Here is a 26301-nt window from a genome sequence, read left to right as displayed (position 1 = left end):
AAAAAAAAAAAAAAAAAAAAAAAAAAAAAAAAAAGAAAGAAAGAAATCGGGTAAGATTAAAAAGATGTGCATTTCTTCATAAACTTTGCTGTCCACATCACAAGATGGCCAGGAGGAATAAAGGTATAGGGCAATCAGATTTACGAGCTATTAGGGTATTTTGGAGATCCAGAAAATTGGTTCCGTGTCTTTCTTTCTGTCTGGGTTGGGGATGACTTGTTTAGGAGGCTTTTTTGTTTGTTTGTTTTGTTTATAGTCCAGAGAGAAAATAGGGAGGTAGTACTTAGAGCTGTCTTTAGGCTTATGAACAAATGGTAACAGGAACTTTGAGGTTTCTTATTAGACTGCCTAGTCTAGTTTTACAGTACAGAAAATGAGGAAAGGATTAAAGGAAGACACCCTCCTTAGAAATAAAGATTTTACATTTGTCTAGATTCTTACAAAGCTCAAAGTGATGTGGTACAAGAAAGCAACAAGTTCCAATAATATTTCTGGAATATTACTGAAGAAAACTCAGATTTCTTGGCTGTTTCTTGGGTCCCCAGTGGGTTCCCTAAATCTTAAGGAGGCTGTTAAGTATTAATTGCACCTTTATTTTCAGGTGGAATGTAGATTTAATAGCTGAAAGATATTACTGCTTAAAATAATTTGGAGGAGTTCCAAAGCTTGCAGAATGAAGGTCCATACTAATACTCTGCAGTCTGTAGCTAAACAGAGCTGACATTTCCATCAAAGCCTGCTATACAATATGGGTCAAGACAGGACAGATAAAAGCCAAGCTGTCTTTAACCTGGTACATACGGACATCTCCCTGTTTGCTTAAAGGGAATCTGGGAGCCATGGACCCTGTATGAGAAGGTTGTCCAAGGGCACAATGAATCCCAGCTTTGCACGAGTTGCAAAAGAAGTCATAGAATTTATGACTGCCAATCCCCCTCCCCTCCATTCTCATACTCATTCCAACATTTGGTATTTAGGTTATGCTTTAACATGAATTTGAGGTAAGAGCCATTTTACGCACTGCTGGTGAAGGTGACATTGACACTGTACGACTGTCCTTTGCTCAGTTGGCAGGGCTGAGTGGGGCATGGGCTCACATTCACTTCCTTTATAACTCCATCCACAGAACCTGCAAAAGAAAAATGAATTGAATAGGAGAAGTAAATCAGTTAGACTGTCCACTACCAAATGGGAAGGTGCTCTGCTCTCCCAGTTAGGGTGAATTCTTTCTCCTCGGACTGTTTCCCAGGATGGAACCTTTAAGAATAATGCCCAATTAGAAGTCAGAGTCTTGATTCATCTTGCTGCTAAAATCATAGCCTCTAATTCAGATGATAAAGAAGCTAGTTGGTTTTCTGCCTAAGAGAAAGTTAATATTTGTCAAACTAAATAATATTGAGACCATATCCATAAATGATTATATTAAAGATCATATTATTTGGAGAAACTCCAAATGTTCCTAGAGTCTTGTCTTGCATTCTTAACGGTAAGGGTCACAGTTTTAACCTAAACCTTGAAAATGTTTGCTTCAACCTTCCTTTTGATTAAAATATTCCATTTTCCCTTTGTTTTTCTAGCACATAGATTAGCATGTAAATTTGATGAAAGTTGTTCACTACAGGAAAAACTGGACTTTTTTTTTTTTTTGAGACAGGGTCTCACTGTGTCACCCAAGCTGGATGCAGTGGCACAATCTCAGTTCATTGCAGCTTCAACTTTCCCAGGGTCAAGCGATCCTCCTGCCTCATCTTCCCAAGTAGCTGGAACAATAGGCACGCACCACCACACCTGGCTAATTTGTGTGTTTTATAGGGACAGGGTTTTACCATGTTGCCCAGACTGATCTCAAACTCCTGGGCTTAAGCAATTTGCCTGCCTCAGCTTCCCAAAGTGCTGGGATTACAGGTGTGAGCCACTGCACATGGCCAAAAGCCATACTTTATGCAGAAATAGCTAGAAAGCAAACCTAGAGCCTGAACCTCCGAGGAGGAAGATCAGAAATGAATTACACCATCTTTCTACCCCAAGTTCTACAGTGCAAACACTGATTTAGGGAGTCTGTTACTATTGGTTGGAAAGTCTGCCAGATCCCAGAACAGACTGAACCTTTCTTGAATCTGGCTTCAAGAGTTTTTAGTTTCTGAATCATTCATTTTTAGACACTACGGAAATTGTACCTTGAGTAGCAAGGATGAAGGAAAACAGAGGCATCTGAAAGAATCTCACAACAATGGGCTTTATCGTCCTGGTTTTAGGGGTTAGAAGCCAGAAGAGCAAAGATTACTGAGACTTGTCCAAGGTCAAATTGCCTGGAAGGGGCAGATCCAGGACTCAATGGATGGGCCTGACTTGGAAGCCCTTGTCACTGGAACCTGAAGGAAGCTAGGAAGCTTTAAATACGTAGCCATGGTGACGAATGGAAGATACCTCAAGGAAATTCCCATCTGATAACTACTTGAGGACTGGATAAAAATCCAGGCTCAAACTCAACTTTTCAGGTTTCTGAATTCAGCATCACCTCTTTGCCCCTCACCATGATTCTCTTTCTATCTTAGAGGTTCAACCCCCATATCCTCTGTGATTTTCAGTGATTAATATCTTTTATCCAGATTTTGTACCTTTTCCCTTAAACTTCTGGCAAATCCTTTGCCCAGTATTTTGTCTTCTTGAAATCCCTTCATTTTTTTGCCCCAACCTGACTTCCTAGAGAAATAAGCAGTACTATTAAAGGGATGGATAAAACAATGAAAAGTATCAGAATGTCCAGTCTTGGCTTTTAAAATTAGGCTGATTTGGCTGGGCACAGTGGCTCATGCCTGTAATCCCAGCACTTTGGGAGGCCGAGACAGGTGGATCTCCTGAGGTCAGGAGTTCAAGACCAGCCTGGCCAACATGGCAAAACCCTGTCTCTACTAAAAATACAGAAATTAGCAAGGTGTGGTGGCATGCACCTGTCATCCCAGCAACAAAGGAGGCTGAGGCAGGAGAATCGCTTGAACCCAGGAGGCGGAGGCTGTAGTGAGCCAAGATTGCACCACTGCACTCCACCCTGGGCAACAGAGCAGTCTCCGTATCAAAAAACAAAAAAATAAAATAAAATAAAAAACAAAGAGGCTGATTCCAGAAGCCTGCTTACTTCCAATAAGTGGACTATGGAATTTAAGAGGAACTACCACTTAATACTTAACAGAGGAATGACCCTAAACAGAAGAACTACCTCACCTCTGAACTAAGAATGGCCCTTAAGAGAGGAACTACCTTCCACTTCTGAGCTGGGCACTGCACCATTTCCACTGCACTTCTGCAGTTTCTTCAATTATTTAGTCCTGTTCTTTGAGGCCCACTTATAAGTCATGAAATATTTTGGCTCCAAAAACAACATGAAGTGCCTTAAATCTTGACTAAGGTTGTTAAGACCTGGATTTTTCCAAGAATCAAGGGGATTGAAGAAGAGGACAGAGGTTAAGGTCTTTATAGTTTCAGTACAAGCTTAGGGCACAAGTTAAACTTAACTTCAAATAGTGCTGACTCACACAGCCAAGATGGCAGAAGTGCCAGCTGTGTTAAAGAAGAATACTGCTACTTGAGTCTGGGTTTCATTTCCTCCAAAATATTTACTTGGCCTAGGTCTATATAGCTGCTGGAATGACATATCTGCAAATGCTGCGTATGTTTAAAAAATAAGGGTAAGATGTAGAAAGGTACTAGAAAGAGTCAGAAACAGGATTTATCCCTGGGAATCCTCAAAACAAATAAAAGTTTTTCTTTTTTCTTTTTTTTCTCCAGACATCCACTGGAGAGAAAAAGTTTTTAAAAATTAAAAAACTTTTAAAAAAAGAAATAGAATTCATCTGACTTACCTGTGTTTTTTCTAAGCAGTTTCAAAGACTGATTTATGATTCATAAACTAGGTGTAGCTCGAGAGTCTTTAATAGAAGAGAATAAAGCACTGAAGAGTAACGCTAGACACTCTCTATAAATCTCCGAACTAAAAACTGTTCATATTTGATAGGTAAAGGAGAATTGACCAAATGATGCAGTACATAGAGCCAGCTCCCCTGCTCTGTATCCTGGGAGGGCTGTATCAGGACAGTCATACCCTCACCCTTCCTCCCTTCTCAACACCAGATTTAAAGCAGCACACATGTGGCAAGCCATCACTCAAATCATACAGCTACCATTTCCATGTGGAATCTTGCGACTGGCTCTCCCAAACTGTTCCCACCTCTCCCCCACCATCTTTCAATCTCGTTCTAGTGTCTCTCCAATCTGTGGTCTCCAAACCGTAACTGTATACCACTATCAATGAGAACAATTTTAAGCACACATCTGCAATCTACAGATGTATACTCGATTTTAGGAACCTGTGTTCTCTAAAATAAGTGTGTGGGTTTTTTTTTTTGTTTGTTTAATCTCAGTCTAACCAAGGACAAAAGTACTATTTGTATATAATAAATGCTTGACCAAAAACGTTTAAATAAAGTCTTTAAAAATCCCATTTCCTCATCCAGGTCCCAGAGACTGGGCAGTTGAATGGGACAGAATGGAAGTGAACTGCCTGGTAACAGTGCCTGTAACAGGGTAAGTTCAGTTTGGCCATTCGGCCATCATTGCTGAGAGGCAGACTCTGGTGCCTGACGCCTGGGTTTGAAATCTCACTATCTCTGCTACTTACTATATAGCCTCAAGACAAGATAATTAACCTCTCTGGGGATAATAGAGTAGCTGAGCTAAAACAAATACAGATGTTAGATAAGTGTCTGGAACACAGTGATATATATTTATTATTATTACCACATCTGGATTTAGTCCACGAATTTAATCTAGAGGAGCTCCTCCTGGGTAGGTTAGGAAGTTCCCTTCTGACACAAAAGCTGGCCTCTTACCTCAAATATACTCTGTGGATAGAAATTATGTTTCCAGCCAATAGGATGGACTTTTTGTCTCAAAAGTAGAATGCATGAAGACAGAGGCAAACTGCAGGTTGAGAGTACGTTATCGGCTATGCAGTCAGTCACCAGATTAGCTCAGTACTATAAAAGAATGAGGTGAACTGAGAAATCCAAGTAGATGTTCTTTGCTGCCTGTGGCTGCCCTTGGGTAGAACAGTCTCAAAAAACTCTATCATCACATTGACCAACACTACTCCAGCTAGGTTGGTAAATAGTACCTTGCAATCCTTTACCCCTCAGCTTGCTTCTCCATCATAGCAAAGTTCTCAAGCTGTACACTCTCTTAAGCATCCAAAACAGTCTGAGAAGCACTCTCTTCCACTCCAACCCATTTTTGGTGAATAGAAAAAAAAAAAAAATCCCAAACTTCAATCAACAGTCTATTGAAAATCAGTGCTAATGTTAAGGCTTTCAATGTCCAGCTTCCACCTGCTTCTTTCAAGGCTGGGTTACATAATCTAGCAGGAAGTAAGTAAAGGGTAGTTAGTACTTATAGCTTCTTCATCCAGTTTTCTGCTGACAAGAGGTTCTTAGACTTCCAGTGTCAATAGAACAAACTCCTCAGCTGTAACCTGCAAACATTATGAAACTAGTTTGCTTAGCCCCATTTCTCACTTAAAGAAATCCCACCCCAGGGAAGGTGGGTGTAGAGTGGAACACAAAAATCTTTTGATGTGGGCGCTAAAGTTTTTACATCATATTTCGCAATTCAAAAGTAAATTAAAAATCTGCAGCTGAAACCCTCCTTCCCTTTAAAAACTTCTTCCTATGGGTGTACTCCTGCTTTTACAAATGAATAGAATAATTTCTGGATTTATTTTCCTTCTTTTTTTGGAAACCCAAAGTGGCTCACAAAGATCCACGTTTCCTACCACTTACTGGGTGTGAGATCGTGGGAAAGTTACTCTATGTGCTTCACTTTCCTCATCTGCAAGGTAGCTTGTGAGGATGGAATGAGTTATTAAAATTAAGAGTGTCTTCATCCACACGCTGACCACTAAGTTTAATGGAGGGAAAGGCAGTAATTGGAAGCGATAATAGCTTTCAAGTGCCAGTCTCCTATATCAATGAATAGTATTTAAGTGTTAATAGGCCAGCAGTCTATTCCTTAATCAATCCTGTCCCCTAATCCCCAACTTTGCTTTTGCCTCAACATGAATTTTTATGACATAGGGGGAAAAGTATATATTTCATCTATGTTTTCAACACGTTTCATCGAGCAGTTACTATTACCCGGGCACTAGATATAAAGCAGTAAACTTACGAAATTGCCTTTGCGAAAATCATAACTGAGGAAATTATGTCAGGAAAAGAAATCAGACCTAACCTACTCCATCTTCCTTCTAACCTCGAAACTGTCTTTGTTCATTCCTGGGTGTAGGCTGAATTAGCTTTGCAGAGGAATTTATAGTTTAAACTCTGAAAGGGAATGGATAATAGCCCTTTCCTGAAAAACCCCTTCTTGCCTGGGGACAAGTCTACCTTTGCAGGACTAACAGATTAGCTACAAGGATAAATATCGCGATTTAGGGGCCATGCAACCTCTGGCTGCAAGAGTCTGAACATCCCCAAACTGCTCCTGGTAATAGTATCACTATCGTAAAACCTAAGGTCAGTGCTTGAGATACTTTGCAGACCCTGCATTCCGATGCAGCAAATGACACCAACCAGAAGTCAGCAAGAAAAGACTTCGACCCCTTATGATTTTATCTTCAACCCAACCAATCAGCACCCCCCACTTTCCGAGCCCATACTCGCCAAATTATCCTTAAAAACTCTATCGAAAGTCATATTATAAAAGGTTTGCTTTCTTTATAATCGTTAAGTGTTTGGAAGATAATTTTTGAATCATGAAGTCAGCATAACTTCATTTGACTTCTCAATAATCTTGACACTAGAAGCAATAAAAGAACCATTATAAAAAATAAAATAAAATAAAAAACTCTGATCCCCGAATGCTCGGGGAGACTGATTTGAGTAACAATAAAACTCCGGTCTCCCTCACAGCCAGCTCTGCGTTTATTACTCTTTTTGCCATTGCAAATCCCCTGTCTTGATAAATCGGCTTTGTCAAGGCAGTGAGCAAGGTGAACCTACTGGGCAGTCACACTTACTCTGGTTTCCCATTCTGCTGCGTGACTTTAGGTAGGCTACCCAACATCCCTGGAATTCAATGATTCACTATATGATCTCAGTGCTTCCTTTCCATTCACAGATCTTACAAATCAGTTTCATGTCTCTTTCATTGATAGTTACATCTCTCCACCTCCACCTCTGAACAAAATTGCTCAGGTTCTGTTCCAACAATTCTATAGACTCGACTCAATGAAGGCACTCAGAATTTCTACCACTGTTGTATTTTCCAACAAAGATTCCAACCACAGTGGCGAGAGGGAGTTATGTGTCACAAGCTGTGATTAGAGACACAATGAAATTTATACAAGGAAAAACTGATTAAGAATCACAAGATTCCATAGCTAGCCCAAAGGAAGTGCTATTTATAACAATAAATGAAAACGGGAAATTGACTTTTGACTTGTCAGCAAAAGGTAAATTAAAAGAAAAGCAAAGGGAGTTGGAAGGTGGAGGTGGGATTGCAAGATGCAAAGCATAAATAAAAAGAAGTTCTGTGCGCCACTCCTCCACCGGCGCTGGATACAGCCCTTCTGTTGTCTGCCCTACAAACTTTAGGAAACTGCAGCAAAAGGCCCCCCTCCCGGAGTTTCAGAAACTCCAAAACACGTGTTCTAAGGAAAGAGACAAAGTTTCTTTGACCTCTTGTGTGGTCCGGTTTCATGAAGGCCGGCGCCTTCTTCCCCCACCCAGCCCACTCCAGTTAGGGTCCAAGGCTGAGCCTGGCCACCCGAGGAACCCGCCCAACCCAGCCCGGGGGGTCTCAGCGCGAGGGTCCGACTGGGGCTTCCGCAGAGGGCGCGGGAACCTCGGGGCGGGCCCGGGGCTCACCGCAGTCCTTGAACTGCACTGGTTCGGCCTGAGCGGCTGCGCTGAACGCCAGGAGCAGGAATGTAGCGGCCAGGAAACTCATCGCGGCTAACGAAGTTCCAAGCTGTCGGGAAAGAAGCGGCAGCCGCCCGCGGTCACAAGACAAACCTGTGGGGGCGGGCCCGGGGAGGGGCCTAGTCAGGCGACCTGTCACCAGTAACTGTGGCTGAAGCCAGCCCGCGCCCCGCCTCCGGCTCGGGGGAGCCAGCTCCGGCCCGGTCGGGCCCAGAAGCCAGCAATCTCCGCCCATGCCATCCCTTCAGAGGCCAGGTCCGCCGGGACCCACCTGCGCCCCGCCCCGCCTCGCTCCTCCCCGGCCCGGTCCTTCCCTTTAGAGCTCCTCCCCGACTTTATGGGTGCGTCCCCGCTGCCGCCGTCGGGAGAATTTCTAGCCAATTAGACACCTTCTCCTTCCTCAGTACCCAATAGGCATGTTGGGGGCGGGGCCTCCGTCAGGTCCCGGCCGCCTGTTAGTTCTCCCCGCCTCTCGAGGCCCCGAGCGAGAAACAGGGCAGACGCGAGGGGCGGAGCTTGTAGAGGAAGATGGCTGCTGCTCCGGGGTTGTCTCTAACGGCCGCGACGCAGAGAGCGGTCACTCACTGGCCGAAGGGCAGGTACCAAGACTAGAAAGGCACCTGGAAAGGGTGTTTGCTTCTGCACCTGTAGGACAAATGGGAAACTAAGGCCTGTGGGAGAGGTGAGGGTTTTGTGGGAGGCCGTCCAGGTTGGGGTCGCCAGGCTTAGCGTTAGGCGCTCCAGGTCGAGGGTGGCCAGGTGCTTCTGCTCCCGGGCTCACCCTCCTCCCTTGCGCGCAGGCTCCTTGCGGCCTCCCTGGGACTCCGGGCGCGTAGGGAAGCGTCGTCCTCCAGCCCCGAGGCCGGCGAAGGACAGATCCGCCTCACGGACAGCTGCGTCCAGGTAGGAGGCCGGGCGCGGGGCGGCGATACCCAGGCGATTGGCCGGAGCAGGGGGAACTGCTCTTCACCCAGCCCTTTAACTCCCCTTGCCCGGCATTCTTGATCCCCCTTCCTGCATTTCAGAGACTTTTGGAAATCACCGAAGGGTCAGAATTCCTCAGGCTGCAGGTGGAGGGAGGTGGATGCTCCGGATTCCAATACAAATTTTCACTGGATACAGTTATCAACCCCGACGACAGGCAAGGAGGAAGGGGTGGGTCCCCAGAGGAGGTACGGGAGGGATAAAAGTGTCTCCTATTTAAGGTGCACTTTTATTACAAATTTAAAGGATTTACCTGGAATGGTTAACACCGCCTGTCTCGCAGTGAGGATGCAGTAAAGGTTTGTTGTCCTGAATCAAAATAACTAAGTTATAGGAGGAAAATTGGCCTGCCCAGGTCCACTGGGTAGTCAGTGGAAAGTCAGGCCAGGCTAGTTTCCAGGCCTAAGTCCCTAAACGGTTCCCAGTATCTATTCCATTGAATCATTTTGCTTCAAAGAAAATCAGCACCTGTTAGAGATAATTGGGAAGCTCCCTCTGTACTTTAGAAACAGATGATGTGCACCTCTGGGCTCAGGGGTGACTTTTTTGGTGTTTGTAATACTCATTAATGCCTTCCTCTTGTCTTTTCAGGGTATTTGAACAGGGTGGGGCAAGAGTGGTGGTTGACTCTGATAGCTTGGCCTTCGTGAAAGGGGCCCAGGTGGACTTCAGCCAAGAACTGATCCGAAGCTCATTTCAAGTGTTGAACAATCCTCAGGCACAGCAAGGCTGCTCCTGTGGGTCATCCTTCTCTGTGAAACTTTGATGCTATGACAGGTGACCCTGAGATTGTCACCAGTTGTACCAATTTGAGGAACTTGGAATTAGTAGAATTCTACAGGTTTCCTTCTAATCATGCCCCTCTCAATTTTATTTCCCTGCAGTCCAGGAATGTTGTGTTTTGCCACTGTTATTTTCCAAACGTGAAGATTTTACTCTTGGCTTAATTTTCCCCTCCAATCTCTCTCAGTGCTAAGGCTGAGCCTCAGATGCTGTTACCTCAGATTTAATCACTGGTTGAAACTCCATGTAATCTGTAGAGCCTCTTTGGCTCTAAAATTTGGAATTAACTTCTCTGGCTTTAAGAGCTGCTTGTACATATGTGGATAGCTATGTATAAAAGCTTTATTTTAAAGTCCTTATTGTGTTGTGGATCAGGGTCACAGATTGGGTAGTGTGGACACCAGTTATTAGAGGATGAGAAAGGTAAATGTTCTCTTTTTCATTCCACCCTGCCAGAATGTGCCACTTGACTTATCTTTATTGTCTGTGCAGCCCATTCACCACTTCCTATTTGATAGGACAGATACATTTTACTCTCATACTCATGGATCTGCTAGGAGTCATAAAACCAAGGGCACATTACCCAGAAAACTTGGACCAAACCCTCACTACTACTGAATTATTTCAAAAGTAGCCTCCCTACTCATAACAGACTTTTTAAGATTCTATGGCAATTTAATGACTGAATCTTTTTAGGATATGTTGCTTTACCTGCCTTCTGTTGTAAAATGGCTCTGGGATCATGCACAGCAAGAAGTGATCCCTTTATTGTTATAGGTAATAGATTCTTAGGAACCTTTTTTTAGATTGGGTTACCAGATGAAATGTAGGATGCCCAGTTACATTTGAATTTCAGGTAAACAATTTCTAAGTATGAGTATGTCTCAAATATTGCATATATTAAAAATTATTTATTTGAAATTCAAATTTAGGCATCCTGTATTTTTATTTGCTGACCTTGGCAACCCTACTTTAAGGTCACCAAACAGAAACTTAAAATCACAAATTCTCGTGAATTAAAGTACTTGTGTAGGTGTGGCACTTAAATGGGCTTTGGAGCTTGAAATAATCCTATTAACAGTGCAGCGGAGCTGTGGGGACAGACAATGAAAGAAAAAGAATCCACTGCCATCACCACACTGAATGATTTATTAATACTGATGTTGGAGAAACTACAACCAAGTTGATTCTGGAAGAGTTATTGGTTAAATCCAACTTTTGCTTGGGAGCCTAGAAATGTGTTATAGCAAAGACTTGCACTTCTGCACTGGTTTGGAATTAAGGTTATTTAGTAAGAATTTACTATGAAAAAATGGAAATAGAGTTTAGGAAATATCTGAGGCAGAAACTTAGATACACCAACATGGCAAAACCTAGGATTTAGAGAAAACAAACCTATCATGCTGTTAGAGGAAAGAAGGGGACACTCAGAAACCTGAGCACATTTCTTAGTGCCCATGGAAGGAACAGAAAGCGGTGTACCATGAGAGCATCTTTGTACACACATGACCAAGATGGTACCGCCAATACCTGCGCCTGATAAGGTTTTCAGTTTGGACTACCTGTTTTTTCATCCCGCTTTAAAAAATTTTGTTACATTTTAAACATTAGAACCTATTCTTTCAGAATATTTTTGTGGGTTATTCATTGATTTGGTGGTTTTAAAACTCAAGCACAAGCAGAACAGCTTCTGTTGCTAAATCAGTCAATCAAATTACAGTGGTCCACTAGACAGAAACAGGGTCCCTTAGGATACAGAAGCTTATATGTGAGTATCTACTGTTAATGGGAGAATTGGAATTTTATGTTTAGAAAAACTCAGATTTGGGGATGGATGCGGTGGCTCCTGCCTGTAATCCCAGCACTTTGGGAGGCCAAGGTGGGCGTATACCCGAAGTCAGGAGTTCGAGACCAGCCTGGCCAACGTGATGAAACCCTATCTCTACTAAAAATACAAAAATTAGCCAGATGTCAGGTGCCTATAATCCCAGCTACTCAGGAGACTGAGGCAGGAGAATCACTTAAACCTGGGAGGCAGAGGTTGCAGTGAGTCAAGATTGCACCACTGCACTTCACCCTGGGCAGCAGAATGAGACTCCGGCTCAAAAAAAAGGCAGATTTGGGAAAAATCATGTTACTTCACACTGAGAAAGCTTCATGGGGAAACCAGAAGTGACAGCAAGAAGTTTCCGTTGGAAAGTGGTGACTTAACACAGGACATGGGGGAATGATAGCATCAGGGGGCCATGGGCAGTTTGTTTGGAATAAGTAGGACACATGGTAAAATGAGTTGGGGGTTCTACTGCAGGCCCTTTCTGACCAGATGCCCTTTTCTTGGTGGCCTGTAAAAGCCAGTGGTCATTTTCACAAATTTTGCTCACTGCACATTCATTTAGGAAAACTTTGTACTCTTCCAGTTTCAATTGGGACATCTTACACCTTCCCGTTCTTTGGAGGGGAGATTGTCCAGGCCTATTTGTTGCAGAATTGGCGCTAACGTTTTACGCAAGCCAGTGCTGAGGCATAAGAACCAGTCAAGGGAGCTCTGAATCTGCTTTATGTTGTGAATCAACTTTATATTGTTTTTCAAAGAGAAGGTCTCCTTGTCAATGTCCAGATCTTATTGTGGTATCATACTTCAGTTATGTGATGACAGTGACCAATGATATATAAATTATGTGTCCCATCCACTCAGTTTTTTTTTTTTTTGAGACAGGGTCTCACTCTGTCTCCTAGGTGGGAGTGCAGAGGTGCAGCCTCTACCTCCCAGGCGCAAATGATCCTTCCACCTCAGCCCCTGAAAATAGCTGGGACTACAGGTTCACACCACCAATAAGGCTAATTTTTGTGTTTTTTGTAGAGATGGGGTTTTGCCATGTTGCACAAGAGTCTTGAACTCTTGTGCTTAAACAATCCTCCCCCGTCAGCTTCCCAAAGTGCCAGGATTACAAGTGTGAGCCACCACGCCTGGCTCATCCGTAGTTTCTTTGTGTGGGAATGTTGACTGGTTACAAGAGATAGGAAAAGAAATTCAGAAGTTAGTGAATAGGAAGGACTACTAAAGTAGGTGTTCAGGAAGAGCTTCTTTCTGTAACTTCTGAGAATCAAGCTCTGTTCATTTGTCATTTGTTATGAAGCATTAGAGTATAGGGGTGGCATTTGGCAGGATCAGCCTGGTATAGGGAAGTGGGCAGCACTGATCCTGATGGTACAGCTCTCCCTTGAAATCTGGACATCAGCTAATGGTGTGCAGCAGGCCTTGGGCAGGGCCTAACACTGTTCACTGCATGTTTATCTGAAAGGAAGGAATCTCTTCTGTTTTTCTTCATATCTAGCATTGATGTGTATGATTGCTCTTTTAAAATCCCTATTTGCTGTTCTTCATAAAAATGCCACAGGGCTGCCTAACAAATTTGCGTTAAGGAATTTGGACATAATTAGCACCTGGCTTTAATTGTAAATTTTAGTCAGATAAATATGTAGAGGGAGCATTTAAGCAATCAGTGGCCAGCAACTGTATTTAAAAATATTTTATTGTTTTTTTGAATAGGTGATACATAGTACAAAATTCAAAAAAATACAAAAGGAGATACAGTGAAAAGTCTCCCAATCCTGTACCTGTCCACCCTGTCACCCTCCCCACAAACTACCGTTGTTTCTAAGAATTTATCCTGCCGATATAATCCCATAAATTAATGTGAAATATGCACAAGAATATTCATTGCAGCATTATTTATAGCAAAAGACAGGAAACAATGGAAATGTCTGTCAGTGAGGGACTGATTAAATAAATTATGGTTTATCCATTCAGTAGAATAGTAGACGGCTATAAAATGGAATGAGGCAGCTCTACTTGCAAGTATAAAGCCAAAAAAAAAAAAAAAAAAGAAACCAGCAAAGTGCAGAACAGCATTCATTGTAGGCTATTTGTGTTTTAAACAAAGGAAATATGTATATATGCATGCAGTATCTCAGGGTTGGGCAGGAAGGCGAAGCTTGGAGTGTTGCAGGGGCAGTGGGAACAGCAGTTAAGGTATAGTGCCAGCAGGATATATTTGGGGGATGGTAAGATGTTCTCTGAATGGTAAGGTATAAAGTGGAGTGGCAAGGATTAACAGACAACCACTTCTCTTTACACGCTGTTATGTAGCCTCCCTTTTTCCCTCGATTTGTTTTGGATACCTTTCTTAACAAGGCATTTAGAGATACCTTTTTTAAGGGTTTCATAGCAATTAATTGTTTCTAATCTTTTGCTATTACAAATGATGCAGTAATAACTTCTTACATATGTCATTTCATATCTGGTAAAAATAGATCTGAAGATCAAGTTCCTAGAAGTGGAATTACTGGATCAAAGAGTTAGTGCTTTTATAATTTTGAAAGACATTGCCATACCGTCCTCTTCAATATGTACTTCTATCAGCTATTATGAGAGTGTCTATTTCCCCACATGCTTGCCAACTAGCAGTCTTAACAAGCTTTCCGATCTTTACCAATCTCACAATTTCAAAAATGCATCTCAGTATGGTTTTAAGTTGCATTTCTTTATTATGAGTGAAAGAATATTTTCACATGCATAAGTGTAATTTTTTTTTGTCTGCTGAAAACATCTCAATTAATATAGGAACCTAGAGAAAATTAAGCTTTCTATGTCTCAGTTTCCTGTCCTGTAAATTGAGAATAAACAATGGTAAGTAGGATCATTGGATAATTAAATGAAATGTATGTATAGCACTCAGCACAGTGCCTGGCACATAGCAAGCATTCAATAAGTTATGTGAGGCTAACAATCAGAAGAGCAGGTAGGACAAGGCAGATTAAATTAAGAAAGTAGCATTCACTTCTATGCTCCAGTCACATGGAGCCTTGTTTGTTTGCATTGCCATTCATCAGAGAAGTGCAAAGTCAGAGCTTTCCTTGTCTTTCAATATTAAAGAGTCTTTTCCCTTTGGAACCCATCATAGGCTATCAGCAGAGCTGGCCAGGGAGTAGGCACAGCCTCATCTCTAACATTTAGACTTAGCCAACATGGTGAAGATATTTGGTCTGATATGAAATAAAAACAAGAACAGAAGAGACCATATGTACATTTCTTTATTCCACCATGGTTCTGAACTCCCAGCTAGCTTGGGTTGGAGTGAGTCTCTGCTTGTAAACTCAGAGGATTGCCGGCCGTCGTTTTCTGAAGGGAAACGGGCAGGTGCTTCTGAGTAGAGGGGAAAAACAACATTGGAAATCTGGCTTCTTCTGAAGAAGACCATACCAAATAGTAGACTTTTTACTTTTAGAACATCAAACTGGTTTTCACAAAAGGAGAGTCTAGAAGAGGTTTGTTTCCTGTAAGAAGCACTGTTTATGTAATAGAGGTCATTGTAGATGGGTATGCGATCCCATGGCAGCCCTTGCTGCTGGTGCACACAGGCTATCACTGGGTGTATTTTGAATGTTAGCTACTGAATATTTTCTTTAGACATATGAAGGCTTGGCTCCCCTTTCTCATCAACTCCACAAACTTTTCATCATGTCCTCTTGCTGCTTTCTCAGGCTCTTTGTTCTTCTTCATTTGTGTCTCTTACACTCAACAAGCTACCATCAGTCTTGTGTCTCTGAGTGAAGGGATCTTCTGCCATTCCTTGGGGCCAGAGAATGGGCTACAGGATGGAGGTGTGGCAAAATCAGGGCCCAGAACAGATTGGCTGAGTGGTGGTGATGGTTCTTGGGAGGAGCACTGGAGTCAGTCCCCAAGATTCCCCAAATCCTTTCTTGCTCCACAGATTCTGAAGGACCTTCACAGAGCAGATGTAGCCTCTGTCCTAGTTGTGGGATCATCAGGATGATGGTGGATAGTGGCTGGAAAGGGGTGTCTGCAGTGTGAGGCCATGGGGCCTTTCATGCTTGCACAGCTTGGGAGGGTGGATGAAAGCCATCCTTTGGTAAGCATCCCATAGCAAGGCCAAGACAGGTGGTGGACAGGGCCTCATGCAGTGGCTGAAGCATTAAAGCGATTGGTGGTGCTTGAGCCAAGCAAGGGCACAGAGGCAGTGACCGAAGCTCACAGCCAGAGGCTAAGCTGGGAGAGATGAAAGCAGGCAAGGCTGATTGGTAACCTCTGGCCTGACGACGCCTGTCTTCCCAGCTAGGAAATCAGCCTCAAGGCCCCTGCCTGTGACTGGAGGCCGTTTCCAGATAGTTGCCACACTGACCCCTGACTGCTACTCCTTGGCAGTGCAGTGGGGGGGGCCTGCCTCAGCCACATAACCCGGGGAGCAGTGACAGCGGTAGGAGCCCTCTGTGTTCTCGCAGTAACCATGGGCACAGAGCACAGCAGGCCCATTCAAGTCATCACACTCATTCACATCTAAGAGGAAGCAAAGGAGAGAGGAGCTGTAGGGAGCCCAAGTGCCTCTGCTGGCTGCCTCCGCCCCTCTGGTTACTAAGCCCTGGCCCCTGCCCTGGAGTGAAATCCTAGTGTGACAGCCAGAGGCTGAAGTCACTTCCCAAAACCAAGCAACTCAAGGACAAAGCAGAGGGCCGCGAGCTCATACCGTGCCCAAGACCATGCTTTCTTGTCCTTGTCTTTTGTCTGGGAACCTGCATGGAAGGGGCTTTCTAAGGCACAGAATTAGACCTTTCTTTGGCGCTTTCTTCCATCCCAGCCTGATGCAGACAGCCCCACTAGGAGGCAGCAGTGGCTCTTCCAGCCCTCCTGAGTTCAGACATCCCTGTGGGCAGTGGGCCAGCCTGACTCCTCCATCAGAATTCTCCACTCACCCACGCAGGCCATGTGGGCCGCATCCAGCTGGAAGCCCTCAAAACAGTCGCAGGTGTAGCCCTCCCGCACACGCACACAGCGACCATTCTCACAGCCGTTCAGGATGCCGCACTCCTCTGCCTGAAGCCCTTCGAAGCCGGCTGGGGGCTCTGGGAGGAGGGAATCAGAGAGAGAAGGAGGCTGAGGCCTGTGTCCAGACTCTTTGCCCTCCTGGAAGGAGGGTGCAAAGGGTGCCCCATGGGACTTTGGGGGTGGGGGCAGAGAGGATCATAAAATTCTCATGGAAATATGCTAAAACAAAAGGCAGTGCTCTTGAAAACAAAAAAAGTGTGTCATTTTAGATGGGGAGAGGTGCTCTGGACTTTAAATGAGGGCTCCAGGGAGGGTGAGACTTGCTGCTTCCACAATGCCCAGCTCCTGACGGGGTTTGGGGGGTGGGGGAATGTTTTTGGGTTTGGGTGTGGGGGGTGGGGTGAGGTATTTTGTTTAAATCTTCACATCGTGTTTTTGGGAGTGGGGAACAATTGGTAGCAAAGGGGCCTTGCTCAACACAAAGCAAAACGTCTACCAGATCTGCCTAACCCTCCTCCCTCTAAGCACCCCTCCACCCCATGGAAAAGGCCCCATCCTGCTTGGTGGTGTGGTCTTAGGCTGCTATGGTAGCTGTGCTTGTGGTGGGTGCTTTGTGCACGGCACAGTGCTAGGCCTGACTTCCTCATTAGAATCCATGGCCTGAGTGCTGGGATGGCACCATTCACAAACCGAGTCATCACAGTGGGCCTTTAGAGTCCTTGGAAAACCTGAATCCACATTTCAGGTCACAAGTGTGAATGCTGGGTGTCCTTAGAGCAGGTTATTCTGCAGCCTGTAGGTGGCGTGGAGGGAGGAAAAGACTGCAGTGAACCGCTTTCTCTCGCTCTGTCCCCACAGGAAGCTTGTAGGTTAGGACAGGGGCAGTGTCCTGTACCTTTTGTGCCCCTGTGCTAGTTTATGACAGAGTTGTTAGGGTCGGACCTGGGCGTATGTACTTGTCTTGATGAACCATGAATGGGGACCTCTGGCTTGGTGTGTCTTTCCCCTTCCCAGTCCTCATCCTGCTGGCAAAATGACTAGCAGGTGGAGGAGGTGGAAGCAAAACAGCTTTGGTGCCCACCTCTTCCCCATTTTTGCAGCAACACAGACCTGGATGGCTGGCCACATAGTGGGGCTGGAGTTCTGAGGACTGCAAGGGAGACTCAAGGATGGGTGTGCGGTCCCCTGGGTGGTCGGCTGTGTTGGGGAAGGGAGGTTCAGGGACGGTGTCCTCGGGACCCAGGTAGTTGTAGAAGGGGGCCCCATCTGGGCCATAGATGCTGTAGTGCAGGTCGTCAGGGCCAGGGCCATACTCATAGCCTGGCCGGAAGTGGACCCCAGCCTCCCGCTCCGCCTCGATGCGAGCCACGTTGCACAGCTGAGCATAGACCTCTGTCAGGGAGGAGGGAGAGAGGGAGCTGGGTTCCAGCTCCTGCCAGCTAAAGCCTGGTTGGCTTTGTCTCTGGGAGCACGCAGGGACTGGCACCCTCTGGGAGATCCTGGCAGCATTCCTCTCCCCACCTCTCCCCTGCCCTACTTTGTCTCCAAACAGCAGGATGGAAGACAGGGTCTGATTGCTCTGCTCCTTTCTAGATCCCCCCTTCCAGGGTGAGGGCCTCCTCCTCCCTGGGGCCTGGCCCAAACCTGTAGGGGTCTCCCCTTTGCTCCCCCTCACCAGAGCTCCTGGGGGGACACAGGGCACACTGCTGGCTCCAGGCCTCGCCATCCTGGCAGCAGCATTCTGTGTAGGTGGTACGATGCCCATGCAGGGGTTCGCTGCATACGTCATTGGTGACTTTTTTCCAGCACACGTCCATGTGGATGTCATGGTCAGGGAGGTCCTCTGGTGGCACAGGGCACGGAGGCACATGAGCCCCCCAGCCCAGATCCCCTTCTCCTGCTGCCCCATGCTCAGGCCCACTCACCCGTGCTGCTGGAGGTGTTCATGCAGCGCTGTTGGCTGAGGTCCAGGGTGAGCGGGGGGCTGCAGAAGCAGTGGAAGGAGCCCTCCGTGTTGACGCACTCGCCATTCTCACAGGCCAGGTCCTGGCACTCATCGTGATCTGGAGTGGCAAGAAGGGGTGGGGCAATGCCAAGGTGGCCTTGTCTACCAGCCATCCTCAGGGAAGGGGGATTTCCTATCACTGATGATAATGAAGAGTTAGTGCCCTGCCTCCCTCTCCCCAACCCAACCCAGCCTGGAAGGCCCCTCCCTGGGGACAATCTCTGACAGCCCAGAGCTTCTTCACCTGGGATTGGCCTGTGCAGTGGGTGGCCTCCCCAGAAAGGGGGACTCCCAGCAAGAATGGGACTGGCTGGGTTGGCCATTATTCAGCTGTGGGCCTGCGGTGTGAGCAGAGATCATGTGTGTCCTCACCCTCACACTTCCTGTGGGAAGCATCGTAGTGGAAGCCAGGATTGCACAGGCAGACGTAGCCAGGCACAGTGTTGAGGCACTGCCCGTTGGGGCAGAGACCAGGCCCGAAGATCACACACTCATCCGCATCTGTGGAAGGGCAGAGCTGAGGTGAGAGGGAGGTGAGAGGCAGTATGAGGGGTACCTAGAGCAGGGGATCCAAAGCGAGGCTGGGTTTCAATCCCAGCTCTGCCACTTACTAGCTGGGTGGCTTCAGGCAAGTTGCTTAAGTTCGCCTTGCCTCCAGTTCCTATGTGCTTCTTCTTTTTTTTTTTACTTTATTTTTTTTTTTACTTTTATTTTTATTTTTTTAAATTTATTTTTATTTTATTAAAAAAAATTTTTTTTAACCTATGTGTCCAAGGCATGAACCAGGCATAGGCACAGATCAAAAGCCAAGCTGGGATGAACAAGGGGTTGCTTTGTCCCTGGCTGGTATGAGATGGGCACCACCAACCAGATGCCACTCTACCCAGATCAGGGACACCTATGTGCTCCTTAACCTCTTAGAGTTGTTACAAGGATGAAAAGGTGCTAATATCTGTGAGGTGCTCAAAACTGTGTGGCGCATAGCCAGCACCCAGCTAAAGCGACCTCTGTTTCTATCATTTCCTTCTCAGGACTAGCTTAAGGACTAGGGCTCTGACCAGCGCAGTACCTAGACCATCCCACTGTGAGTGTGGGTTCCCCAGTTTCCAGCCTCATTGGTGCAGCCAGGGAGATGAGCACGGCCTCTGGCCGCTAGAGCTGCGCTCTCCACTCTGTGTCTGTGCCCACATGTGGCTGGGGGTGAGAGTTAGTCAAGGCATCTTAGTTTGTTTCTGGAGGTGCAGCCTTGGGGGAGCAGGGAAACTGAGGTGAGGCTCATGTGGACATTTCACAAGCAGCTTGGGTCAAAACTTCCAGCTAACACTCTGTAGGGAGTCAGCCCTGGGACAGAAAAGGTGGAGGCCACCTGAGAAGCCAGGGCTGGATGCAGAACTTCCCCAGGGACCCCGTGGAGGAGCAGGCTGGGGCCCACTCAGGTGAATGGAGTTTGGGGCGGAGGATGGCGCAGGAGGTTACCTGTGTACATGGTCTGTCCAAATGTCCAGGCTCCTTCCACAGGAATGTAGCCTTTACCACTAGGGCAGATCTCGCTGAATTCAGCTATGTAGAGAGGCATTTCAGCTCAGAGTGGAGAGGGTCCGATCCCCTTCCTCTCTCCCCTCTTTCAGTGTCACCTTGCTTAGCTGACCCTTTGAGGATCTGGAACCCTTGGGGCCTTACCTGAGTCCTCAGACGGGCAGAGGTCACAGGCATCTCCCCAGCTGGCGCCCTGGGTGCAGCAGCATTCAGCCTTTGTGGTGTTCCGGCCCAGGACGCTGGAGCAGGGTGCATGGCTGTTCTGCCCAGAGTAGCAGTCCATGCGGATGGGGGCTGGGGCATAGTTTCCTGTTGGGGCCTCAGGGACACTCTGACCTGTGTATGACAGATGCTCATTACTGTCTGTTCATGGTCCTCTGAAGGGATCAATAGCCCTTGACTTTCTTTCTCAGATTTAACATTTGTGTAGCACTTTACAGTGGAAAAATGCTATTACCTGTATTACCTCACTGATGCTCTTGACAACTCTAAGAAGTGGCTTAATCATCATCTCCCTTTTACAGACGAAGAAACCGGGGCCTCGCTACCACTGTGCAGCTATGTAGCAGTGCAGAAGGGACCTGACCCCAGTTCCTCCTCACCAAAGCACTTGCTCTTTGTGAGACACCACCCTGCCTGCCTCCCTGTAATGGATGGCCTCCAGTCCCTGGCATGCCATATGGGCAGCCTGCTAGTCCATTCTGCCCCACATGTACGCCAGCCCCTTCCACCCTCCTTGTCTCCCTCATTTTCCCCCAAGGCGGTGAAGGCCTGCTGAGTCCTAGTCCAGTCTTGGGTGAGAGGCTGAACCCAGCAGCTCTGGGGTGGAGCGGGAAGTGGGAAGGGGAGACTTCAGTTTAGCTCAGCTTCAAGTCGCCTCTCATCCAGAAGGTTCCCAGGGATTAGATGGATTCAGGGTCCCTCCAAGGCTCAATCTGTGGTCCCTGGGGCCGCCCTAACTCAGTGTAAGAGTTTCCTTAGCCTCCTCTAGGGTCGTCGCCACCCTGTAGCTCCTGGTCTCACTGTTCACGGCACTCAGCCTCCTCACCCCTCCATGCCTCAGGCCCCACCTGCACCTCGCTACACTGCCCCAGGCCCTGGCCCGGTGTCCCCCTCAGAGGCTAGAGGCTAGCAGAGGGATGCGGAGGGACATGCTCTCTGTAAACCTCTGAGTTGCCATGGATAATGAGTCTCCCAGGCCTCACCTCCAGCCCCCCGTGGGCGGCAGTGCCCCTCCTGGGCATCGTATTCCTCCAGGTCACTGGTGCAGAGGCACAGGAAGGAGCCCTCCACGTTCTCACAGAGCGCAGCCCCACATACCGCCAGCATGAGCTCACACTCGTTCACGTCTGCCGGGCATGAGGACAGGCTTGTGGGCAGAGAAGAGGCAGCCCGTGCCCGCTGCCCCTGACTCCAGCCCACCGCCCCCAGAGAAGCAGCCTAGGCCTTGGGGAAGAAGCAACAGTGTAGATTTGCAGCGAGGAGAAACCCATGGACAGCGGGCATGGGAAGGAAGAGAGAAGGAGAGGAGTAGCAGCAGACGGTCACAGATGTGCACAAAGAGGAAGGGTTACCCCTCGGTGCACATTCTCCAAACATTCCACCTCTGAAGGCTCTGAGGCTTGAGGACACCTGCTGCCCTGCTGGCAGAGTACCGCTGTGCTTCCCTTTACCCGCCCGGCCCACGTGGCCCTGGGTAGGGAGTTGAAGTCTCCCTGTTCCTTGAAGCCTCCCTTGCCCACGTTCTGGGGACACACTGTGGAGCCATGTGACCAGGACCAGTTCAGGAGGAGGACCCCAGGACTTCCCTTCCCTGGCCCAGACTGTGGGTAGCCCACAGGCTCCTCACCCACACAGTCCCAGCCTGAGGGGGAGATCTCGAAGCCCTGGTCACAGAGGCAGCGGAAGGAGCCGTCAGTGTTGTCACAGAAGCCGTGACTCCCGCACATGGTGTCATTGGTGCACTCGTCTATGTCTGTGGGACAGTGGGAACCAGGGTGACGGTGTGTGTGCATGCACTCTCGCACACACATACACGCTCTTGTTCTCTGCTGAGAATACTTATTTGGCTTATTACCACCAAGATCTGAGAAAAGCAGCCTCTCAACACAGGATAAGAAAACCCTAACATTCACAGTCCCGTGCCATTTTTCACATGCTCTGCTAGATGGAAAATATACAAACTACAATCAGCTGCAAAAAAATCATGTCTTCAGGAGAAAATCATGTCTAGCTCAATATGTGAAACATAGGTGTTCTCAGCCCTCTCTCCTCTCTCTCCTCCCTCCCTACTCACCAACGCAGTCTCCGTTTGGGGCCATGTGGAAGCCAGGCTGGCAGCCCAAGACGCAGCGGTAGGAGCCAGGGCTGTTTTCACACCTCCAGGCCCCACACACTGGGTCTCCATAGTCCTCGCACTCGTTGATATCTGTCCCCAGAACCATGCCATGAGAGGGGACAGAGGTGGCCAGGTCACTGCTCTGGTCCCACAGGGTCATGCCCCACAATCTCTGGGGTTCTTGATCTGTTCCAGATTACTGTGCTCCTCCCAACCCAGCACATGAAGGTCAGGATGATTTCCCCTGACCCTTCAGCGCTGAACATATGGGAAGAAAACCGTCTGCTATTTAGGAAGCGGTGAGCGCCTAGCCTTCTGTGACACCGCGTTTCCTCCGCCGCCCCATCTGCCTCCCATCCCCACCAGCAGAGCACTGTACTTCTCTTTACAGGGAACCTTCAGCAGAGTGCATTACAGAGAGTTGTCTTCATATCTATATCCCTTGCTCAATTTCAAGATCGTCCATATCTGTCTATTTGTCCTAGCAAAAGACATTGAACATAGCAGGTGTTTAATAAATGTCTATTGAATCAATTTGGGCTTTAAGACTAGATTGTGCATTCTGGCAGCACAAAGATCATGATTGTCTTCATTCTGTCATTCTTGGACAGCTCCTGAGCCCTGAGTCTTAATACATGCACTATCCGTTGGACGCTTTATCTGTGGAAAGTGCTCTGCTCCACAGGAGCTGAGGACCAGGCAGGGTAGAGGTGGGCAGAGCCCTGTTCCCATCCCCCCAGGGCCCTTACCCACACACTCTCCACTCTCTGGGGCGGTCTGGAAGCCAGCGTCACACACACAGTTGAAGGAGCCCTCAGTGTTGACACAGTGCCCTCCCAGACACGGGTCTGTGGCGGCACACTCGTCCACATCTAGAGTAGAGATGGCTGTCAGCTGACCCAGCTATGGGTCCTGTCCCTGTTAGGGTCCTGTGTAGCTTCCCCTGGGCCCTGAGTAGCCCACAGGAGGGTCAGGGAGTGGCTCAGGTAGGGAAGGCCTGGAAGCCAGAGGCCAGGCTGTGGGAGGTGGAGGGTCCCTGGAACTGGAGCTCTGTAAAGGGGAGAAGTGACCCTCGGAGTCTGTGTGGGTGCATGCCTTCTGTCAATGTTGTGAGGAGGCCCTGGGGAGGGACTGAGTCCCTCCCTCCCTGAGCACCAGGCTCCCTTGCATCATTCCTCGCTTCCATCTTCTCCTCCCGGGGTGGGGCTGTGAGCACTGGCTCTCAGTATTGGTATTAAAAGGTACACCACTCTAGTCTTAGCCTCTAGCGCCCATGCTCCTGGTCAGAAGAGGTGGCTGTGCTGGCTTCTCACCCTGGCAGCGGGTGCCCCGCTCCGTGCTGACGAAGCCGGGTGCACACAGACAGAAGAAAGACCCGTGGCTGTTGAGGCACTCGCCATGGGGTGCGCAGTGCTCCTCCCCCACACACTCGTTCACATCTGCAGGGAAAGATGGGCAGTGGGTGTCTGCTGGGGATGTACCTGCCTCCCCACACACTGATGCCCCCCACCCCCAGTAGGCCGACCTGGGCCACTCACCCTCACACACGGTGCCATTGGCCAGTTGGAAGCCCTGGGGACAAAGGCACTGGTAGGAGCCCACCATGTTCTTGCACTCGCCTCCCAGGCAGCTGCTCTGGGGGTCTTCACACTCATCCACATCTGCAGGGCCACACAGGGGAGGAAGGCAGCCAATGGCAGCAACTCCCAAGGACAGGACCCAAGGGGGAGGTGTCCAGAGGACCTGTCACCTGCCTGCAGAGCTGGACCAACAGGGACATCATGCCCTCATAAGGCAGCACAGCAGGGAGAAGCTCAGGAGCAACCCTTGGGGAGCAGGATGATGGCAGCTCCTCCCACCATTTCCCCAGCAGCTCCCCACCTGCGCCCCGGCAGAGGGGCATCTTATTTGTGTCCTCTCCTGCATAGAGGCTCATACCTTCACAGGAGTTACCCAGGGGGCTGGGCCGGTAGCCACCACCGCAGTCCTTGCAGGAGAAGGAGCCAGCCGTGTTGGTGCAGACTCCCGAGGGGCAGACTCCCGGGAAGGCACACTCATCTAGGTCTGCAGACAAACAGCGTTCACCTGGGGACCTAGGAGGGCTCCCACTCTGGGCAACGCAGAAACCTCACCATGGCCTTCGCCTCCCTCTCTGAGCCCCTGAGGGGTTTCCTAAAACCCCCTCCCTAGAACGCTCCAGGGGTGGCCCTGTCCTCAGCTTCCCTCTTGTCTCTGTGACTCGCTTTTCCTCCTGTCCTCATGCTGAACTTGGGGATTATGACAATAGATGCTCTTACTGGGGCCAAGTCCATTTCTCTGGTCCTCTGGCCTAGCCTGGAGCCCCTCAGCATCAGCCCCAAACTGGGGACAAATGGAGTGTTCTTTGGGAAGTAAGATGGCCTATATTCTGTCCCCTTCTGCCACCGCCTCTCCAGGGTTACCTTCACAGGCAGTGCCATCTTCATTCACCCAGTACCCGCTCTCGCAGGCAGAGCAGGTGAAGGAGCCCTCCGTGTTGAGGCAGAGGCCTGCGGGGCATGAGGCCCGGCTGGCACACTCGTCCACATCTGAAACAGGGCATTGCCTTCTGTGTGGGACTCTGCAGGACAGACAGGCCAGGACAGCCAGAGACTGGCAGGTAGGCAGGGGTGGAGGAAGGGCAGGTCTAGTCAGGGATGTGTTGGGTCAGCGTGGATAGGGATGCGGGGTCAGGGGGGAATTTGGGAGCTGGGGGGCGGTGTGCAGAGGGGAGGGAGCCATAAGCTGGATTGGCCTGTGGAGAGGGGTGCTCCAGCATCTCATCTCTGTACCTTGGCAGCCCTTCTCATCTGAGGTGACCTCATAGCCCTGCTCACAAGAGCATCTGAAGGAGCCTTCCAGGTTGGTGCACTTTCCATGGGCACAGACCCCAGGGGTCAGACACTCATTCACATCTGTGACAGAGAAGTCCAAGATGGGGGGCTGGCCCCCTTGCCATCCCGCAGCCCCCACTGGCAGGCTCCGAGTGTCTCAGTTATGAGGCCAGGTAACCAGTTTCAGAGGGGCTGCAGGCCACCCTGGGGAGGCTATGAGGCCATGCTCTCTCCTCCCACCTAGGCTGGGCAGGGCAGGGCAGGGCAGGGCATCCCATCCCCCGGGCTCACTTCAGCCCCAGCACTCTGCATGTGTCCATGCAGGGCCAAGTCCCCCAGCCCTGGGGCTGGTTTGGCTCCTCTGAGGACACTTGGAATAAGGTGTCCAAGATCCTTGACTCCCCTCATTGCGGGTGCCAGGAACCCTACATGACCTCCCACCTGCCAACCAGACAACCCACGATCCCAACCCAACAAGCAGTTTCCACGGGTGGGCGGGTCTCGTGGAGAGAGGCTGGTCATGCTGAGGCGGCTGCGTGGCAGCCTCCAGGGCCTGGGAAAGGTCTGCCCTCTCCAGAGGCTCAAAGCATCTATTCAACACTCAGTCCCTCCTGGCATTCTGAACTCCGAGGCCTTCTTCCTGAGGGGGCTGCAAGCTGCCCTTCTGAGGGAGGAGCGCCCTGCTGTGCAGTGGGCGTGCTGCTTAGACACTGCTTTTGAGATACAGAAGAGCAGGAGGCCCCTCTTCCTTGGGAAATGCAGAACGGCCTGGCTCCATCCTAAGATCCTTAGGCTCCTCACTCCCACTACAGGATCCAGCTACAGAAGCTGCTGGGACTTTGGGCAGTCACTCCAGAATGGATATAGCCAAGGAGCAGAAAAGGGCCCCACCCTTGGTGATTCAGAAGGCAGAGTCCTGGCAACTCATGCCCAGTGTCATCTGGGAACCCAGCTGGATCACGGAGGACAACAGCCTCCAAGCCACCTCC

At 48.6% G+C, this 26301-nt stretch overlaps 3 protein-coding genes and 1 non-coding gene across 13 annotated transcripts in view; 1 reads left to right on the top strand and 3 right to left on the bottom strand.

Annotated features, from left to right (window-relative positions):
• The window catches only part of NPC2 (NPC intracellular cholesterol transporter 2), an 18701-nt gene extending 10468 nt beyond the window's left edge, over positions 1-8233 (bottom strand). For both annotated transcript variants that reach the window (XM_032287871.1, XM_032287872.1), the window contains exons 1-2: positions 7917-8233; positions 1022-1129 (exon numbers count right to left, since the gene is read on the bottom strand). In XM_032287871.1, the coding sequence (XP_032143762.1) occupies positions 1022-1129; positions 7917-8205 (397 nt within the window). In that variant the 5' untranslated portion in view covers positions 8206-8233. The remainder of the gene's footprint in view (positions 1-1021; positions 1130-7916) is intronic.
• Positions 8234-8413: 180 nt separating this feature from the next.
• On the top strand, positions 8414-11065 carry ISCA2 (iron-sulfur cluster assembly 2). 3 transcript variants are annotated; one of them, XM_032287874.1, is made up of 4 exons: positions 8426-8569; positions 8771-8873; positions 8996-9125; positions 9546-11065. In XM_032287874.1, the coding sequence occupies exons 1-4, from the start codon at positions 8499-8501 to the stop codon at positions 9602-9604; spliced, it is 363 nt and encodes a 120-aa protein (XP_032143765.1). In that variant the 5' UTR covers positions 8426-8498; the 3' UTR covers positions 9605-11065. The 3 variants fall into 3 exon arrangements, with proteins under 3 accessions (XP_032143766.1, XP_032143765.1, XP_032143764.1); XM_032287873.1 differs by having other exon boundaries at positions 8429-8569; positions 8996-9111; XM_032287875.1 differs by lacking the exon at positions 8996-9125 and having other exon boundaries at positions 8414-8569.
• Positions 11066-13252: 2187 nt separating this feature from the next.
• Positions 13253-26301, bottom strand: part of LTBP2 (latent transforming growth factor beta binding protein 2) — a 117282-nt gene continuing 104233 nt past the window's right edge. For 3 of the 7 annotated variants that reach the window (XM_032287870.1, XM_032287864.1, XM_032287863.1), the window contains 16 exons: positions 25271-25393; positions 24902-25027; positions 24399-24524; positions 23999-24121; positions 23774-23899; positions 23210-23332; positions 21972-22097; positions 21328-21471; positions 20267-20458; positions 20063-20146; positions 18959-19087; positions 18507-18644; positions 18257-18424; positions 17692-17973; positions 16509-16658; positions 13253-16095 (listed from right to left, as the gene is read on the bottom strand). In XM_032287870.1, coding sequence (XP_032143761.1) covers positions 15950-16095; positions 16509-16658; positions 17692-17973; positions 18257-18424; positions 18507-18644; positions 18959-19087; positions 20063-20146; positions 20267-20458; positions 21328-21471; positions 21972-22097; positions 23210-23332; positions 23774-23899; positions 23999-24121; positions 24399-24524; positions 24902-25027; positions 25271-25393 — 2306 coding nt within the window. In that variant the 3' untranslated portion in view covers positions 13253-15949. The remainder of the gene's footprint in view (positions 16096-16508; positions 16659-17691; positions 17974-18256; positions 18425-18506; positions 18645-18958; positions 19088-20062; positions 20147-20266; positions 20459-21327; positions 21472-21971; positions 22098-23209; positions 23333-23773; positions 23900-23998; positions 24122-24398; positions 24525-24901; positions 25028-25270; positions 25394-26301) is intronic. The other 4 variants (XM_032287869.1, XM_032287866.1, XM_032287865.1 and 1 more) reach the window with 4 other exon arrangements.
• On the bottom strand, positions 19349-19483 carry LOC116558103. The gene has a single exon (XR_004271837.1). It is a non-coding gene; the product is annotated as a small nucleolar RNA SNORA48 (small nucleolar RNA).

The sequence above is a fragment of the Sapajus apella genome, unplaced genomic scaffold, assembly GCF_009761245.1.
Source record: "Sapajus apella isolate SASKATOON/1434 unplaced genomic scaffold, GSC_monkey_1.0 scaffold20, whole genome shotgun sequence".
NCBI classification, from domain to species: domain Eukaryota; kingdom Metazoa; phylum Chordata; class Mammalia; order Primates; family Cebidae; genus Sapajus; species Sapajus apella.
The sequence above is the reverse complement of the archived record's forward strand: the minus strand, read 5'-3'. Positions and strand labels throughout refer to the sequence as shown.